Source organism: Chelonia mydas, chromosome 1 (genome assembly GCF_015237465.2).
Source record: "Chelonia mydas isolate rCheMyd1 chromosome 1, rCheMyd1.pri.v2, whole genome shotgun sequence".
Classification (NCBI taxonomy): domain Eukaryota; kingdom Metazoa; phylum Chordata; order Testudines; family Cheloniidae; genus Chelonia; species Chelonia mydas.
The window spans coordinates 10,853,156-10,858,667 of record NC_057849.1 but is presented as its reverse complement, the minus strand read 5'-3'; the positions used below and the strand labels follow the sequence as shown (position 1 = coordinate 10,858,667).

At 39.8% G+C, this 5,512-nt stretch overlaps 1 protein-coding gene across 1 annotated transcript; it reads left to right on the top strand.

Moving 5' to 3' along the window:
• Positions 1-2,750: 2,750 nt before the first annotated feature.
• LOC102947621 (olfactory receptor 2AT4-like) lies at positions 2,751-3,710 on the top strand. The gene has a single exon (XM_007069622.4). It carries the CDS (start codon positions 2,751-2,753, stop codon positions 3,708-3,710), a length of 960 nt encoding a protein of 319 aa, XP_007069684.2.
• Positions 3,711-5,512: the final 1,802 nt, after the last annotated feature.

The window sequence follows — 5,512 nt, the reverse complement described above, 5'->3', positions numbered from 1 at the left end:
AGAGCAACAAAACCCGAAGTCCAAAGGTGCAAACAATTCAATGTTTATTGGGGTGAAATTCCAGCAAGCATGATTCCAGTTTCCTTCCTTAGTATCCCCCTTCCCAGCTCTGACACCACAGAGCCTTATCTGTGTCCCTGTTCCTGTTCCCCCCTTAGAAAAACATTGTTCCAATTTCCCCCCCATTCCCTGTTCCCATTTCCCCCTCTTACTTCCTGATTGACTGCAGACTATATAGTAAAACTTGAGTTCTGCTTAGCTATACCTTAACCAATCATTTTACTGAAATTTGACTAACCAATCCTAACATATTGTAACATGATTATGTAATCAATTATATCCCACCACCTTAATTAGTTTACACCCAGCAAAATTAATTATACATCAGACAGAAACAATCACAGAACCAGACAGACATTATACAGACAAACAATAGGGAAATGGGGACTATAGTGATAGCACAACAAAGAAATGAGGATTTCACATCTCAGCTATTGATAAGTGAGTTTTTGCCAGACAGGATGCTATCAAACTAAGTTTCCTTTTACATCTTCTTGGATCTTCCCTTTCTCTGGAGGTGATAGCCTTTATCAGGGCAGGATTGTATTCCTAACAGCCCAATAGCACCTTCTTTCAATGTGACTAGTTTGGAATGTGAGGAGGTGACCGGTCGCTTCCCAGCTTATGGCTGCCTCTGCTGCTTAGCCAAAGGCCTTAGCCTAAGAACAGGGCCTCAGACTGTCACAGTAAGAGAAGGCCCTTACACCAGCAGACAGCGATTTTGATTCTTTCTTTTATACCTCTCTAACTAGCTAAGTGATAAGAATACACTTAAATTCTTAGAGTATAGGCCTTTACAGACAGGCCTGAATATCTATATCCTAACCATGTCCATCACTGACTATTAGCCAAGATGGTCAGGGATGCAACCACATGCTTTGGGTGTCGCTAGCCTCTGACTCCTAGAAGCAGGCATTAGATGACAGGGGTTGGATTACTCGATAATTGTTTGTTCTGTTCATTCCCTCTGAAGCACCTGGCATTAGCTTTTGTTGGAAGACAGGATAGTGGGCAAGGCAGACCATTGGTCTGACCCAGTATGGTCATTCTAATGTTATCTTATTTTGTTCTCTTTGTTAAGCTAAATAGATAGATTAAAGGTTTCAGAGTAGCAGCCGTGTTAGTCTGTATTCGCAAAAAGAAAAGGAGTACTTGTGGCACTTAGAGACTAACAAATTTATTTGAGCATAAGCTTTCGTGGTTATGCTCTGTATAAGGTTGCTTTCGTGGTTATGCTCTGTATAAGGTTGCTCTGTAGCTCACGAAAGCTTATGCTCAAACAAATTTGTTAGTCTCTAAGGTGCCACAAGTACTCCTTTTCTTTTTAGATAGATTAAAAGGATATCAATCACTACAAGGCAGGTTTTCTAATACTGTAATGATTCTCATGGCTCTTCTCTGAACCCTCTCCAATTTATCAACATCCTTCTTGAACTGTGGGCACCAGAACTGGACACAGTATTCCAGCAGCAATTGCACCAGTGCCAAATACAGAAGGAAAATAACCTCTTTACTCCTAGTCAAGATTTCCCTGATTATGCATCCAAGGATCATATTAGCTCTTTTGGCCACAGCATTACCCTGGGAGCTCATGTTCAGATGATTATTCAATATGATTTTCAGAGTCACTGCTTCCCAGGATAGAGCCCCCCACTCTCTAAGCATGGCCTGCATTCTTTGTTCCTAGATGTATATCTTTACATTTACCTGTTTTTTAAAGGATATTGTATGTTTGTGCCCAGTTTACCGAGCAATCCAGATCACTCTGAATCAGTGACCTGTCCACTTCGTTATTTACCACTCCCCAATTTTTGCACCATCTGCAAACATTATCAGTGATTATATATTTTCTTCCAGGTTATTGATAAAGATGTTAAATAGCGTAGGGCCAAGAACCGACCCCTGTGAGACCTCACTGGAAACAGAGCCGCTCAATGGCAATTTCTCATTTACAGTTACATTTTGAGACCTAAGTTAGTTAGTTTTAAATCCATTTAATGTGTGCCAAATTAATATCCTAGCATTCTAGATTGTGAATCAAAATGTTGTGTAGTGCCAAGTCATACACTTTACAGAAGTCTAAGTATCTAATGTCAACACTACTGTGTTTATCAACCAAACTTGTAATCTTATTAAAAAAAATTAGTTTGACAGGGTCTATTTTCCATAAACCAATCTCCTGTTGCAACAAAGATTGGAAAAAAGCAGGCTGGACAACTGCTTATATCTGTATGTCCGTCAGGACTACTAAATCGATGATCCGGATAACAAATCAAATAACATCTCCATCACATCCTTCAACTGATTCCTCTCTCCACCACCTTCACCTGAGTCTTAATTGCATAAAGAGAGCCTGAGCTAGCACACTTGGCCAGATGTAGAGTTGAATAACTACATCTTCGAGATCCAATGAAACAGGTGTATTGTTCATCGCCGTCAACATAGTACTTAAACCATCTCACTCCCTCCCCAGTGGCTTTATATATACATCCTATGGGATGGAAGGCCCTCTAAGTTAACTGAAATTGTGTGAGGGGGACTTAACTACAAGAATATAGCCAATATGTTATTTTACCTACAAAGATCTTCAGCAAAACACACATCATTCATTACCCTACAATCTTTCTTGTAATAATTAGGATGGTTTCCTAACTGTGTTTTTCATTCTAGATGTTTTCAACAATCAGACTATGAATAACTGCAACAGCAATTCTTCCGCTAAAGATTTTTATCTCATTGGATTTCCTGCACTTCAAGATTTCCAGATCCCTCTTTTCCTTGTATTTTTGTTATTCTACCTGCTAATACTAATTGGTAATATCATTATTATAGCTATAGTTGTGGTCGATCAAACACTTCACAGACCCATGTACTTTTTCCTAGCTAATCTCTCTGCCTTAGATATACTGCTTACAACTACTACCATTCCCAAAATGTTGGCAATGTTTCTGGTCAATGCCAAAACTATTTCTTTTCATGGTTGCTTTCTACAGATGTATTGTTTTCATGGTCTTGCGGTGACTGAATCGCTGCTTCTTGTAGTCATGTCTTATGATCGTTATGAAGCAATTTGTAATCCTTTGCATTACCCAGTTAAAATGACAAAGAGAGTAAACATTCAACTGGCAGCATATGCCTGGGTAACTGCATTGTTAATACCAATACCTGTCGTATTCCAGACCTCTCAGTTAACATTTGGAGACACAACCGTAGTTTACCATTGCTTTTGTGATCACTTGGCAGTTGTGCAAGCAGCTTGTTCAGATTTCAGTGCCTCTTTTCAGACTTTCTTGGGGTTTTCCATTGCCATGATTGTTTCAGTCGTGCCGCTTATGCTTGTCACCCTGTCATATGTTCACATCATTATCTCCATATTCAAGATTAACTCTAAAGGAGATCGCAGTAAGGCATTTTCTACTTGCACTTCCCATTTGATTGTGGTTGGCACTTACTATTCGTCCATTGCCGTGGCATATATTTCCTACAGAACAGACATGCCCATTGATATCCATGTAATGAGCAATGTTATTTTTGCTATTTTAACTCCTTTGTTAAATCCACTCATTTATACTTTGCGAAACAAGGAAGTAAATTGTGCAGTAAAAAAGATTGTTTTTCTGAAGATCTTTCCTCCTTCTAAAAAACTGTAATCTCATGGGGAAAAATTAGCTGCAACACAGAAGTTTCACTAGGAACCTATACATCATATCATATACATATACCATACAATATACATCATATCAACATCATATCAACCCCCTGTAAAGGGGTTAAGTAGGGCTTAAATCAATGGTTTTCAAACTGTGGGTCATGGGTCACGGAAGGTAAGGCACTGGGTCATGGTGGCTCTGGTCTGGCAGTGCTACCTGGCTAAGGCAGGGTAGTTCGTACCTGTTCTGACACTGCGCTGCACCCCTGAAGTGGCAGGGGGGCCACATCCGTTTCCTATAGAATGGTTAAGTAGGGTTTAAATGGCTTGATATGGCTTCCTCTGCATTGGGGTGATTTTCATCCTATTAATATCAAGTATTTTTGAACATACTAACTTTCCTCTATATGCTGAAAGGGACAAAATAATTTGTTTTATAATTTTTTAGTTTCAGGCTGAACTGGGGCACTACTGCACATGCATTGCAAAATCTGCTACAGTGAAAGTGTGGTGTGTACTGGTGCCTTACAACATGTGTACGGTGAACCGTGTCTTTATAAAAAGGGTGTCATAGTGCATTGTGTTTATTATCTCTCAGTGATTCTGGATCAAATTTGTCCAGGTTAGAAGTGGAAAGAGCTTTTTCTTTTTCTAAATTGCAGCTCTTGGAACCCAACCTGGGAGATGAAGTGAGATTGTTCTTTCCTTCTTTTGTACAATTACCTGTGAACCTGACCCAACTAAAGTGTATTAGAGGTGTAATTGTGGTATAGCTGGGCTAGGCTTTCCCCATAATATGCAATGTAATTTTAAACTCTGTTTACAATTAAAATATTTTAAAAGTCTAATGATGGGTTTTTATCCATGGTGCAACGGAAAGAAGTTAAAAGGTTGCTCTGAAATCGTTATAAAACTTTTGATCATATTGAAATATCAACTCATAATATGCATAACAGTAATTAACTTGTATATGCAGCTGCTCATAAGAGCTGCCTATTGACTAACATTTTGCTTAGTCATGGAAGCATTTCCAGCACTAAAACTTCCAATAAATATACCAAACAAAGGTAAAACTGAAACGTGATTCTTAATCCTTTCCTCTATACATTTCACCAGGTTGAATTGACCATTTTTTTATTGTCTCCATTTAAGAGATTCATACATGTCAGAAGTTATTTTCCTAGTGTAGAGTCTATAAATTACATTATACTGCATACTTCAGAATGAGGGGGAAAGAATGAGAGGAGCTTGAAATGCAGTATGTAGAGCATAATGCTTTTTCATCTCTAGGCAATAGGAAGTGCCATCAGCTCTCTTATTTTATCATATTGTGCAATTCTAACATTTCTGCATGTGAAGGAGTCCTATTCAGCGCAGGTACTCCGCCTCGTGGCTAGGTCAGGGAATTAGTTCTTGCCCCATCTGGCACCCCCTTCCATCAGTTGCTTGCACTGTGGCCCTTCTTTCTTTCTGTGACTCAGGTTATTCCCTCTTCATGACTTGGTCTTCCAGCCACATCACTCTGTAGTCTCCACTTTCCTAGTGGCTGGCAGGGGAACCTGGGTCTGCCCACTATTCCAGGGAACCTATGCCTAGCAACCTAGGTATGCTCAGTGTCAATACTGGTTGCTGCTTCTCTGGGCTTCTTCCTACCCCACCTCTCTATCTCCTTGCCTAACTCTGCGTTTACCACCAGGGTTACCTCTGCTCTCCATGGCTCCTTCACCCCTCTCAGCATTTTGTCACAGACGCCAAAGTCTTTCTTTCCTCTGGATTTCCTTTTTGACCCTGGCCAATTCCCTT

What these genes read in the sequence shown, in the direction of transcription:
- LOC102947621 (XM_007069622.4), top strand. Translation starts at nt 2,751, where the DNA reads ATGAATAACTGCAACAGCAATTCTTCCGCTAAAGATTTTTATCTCATT.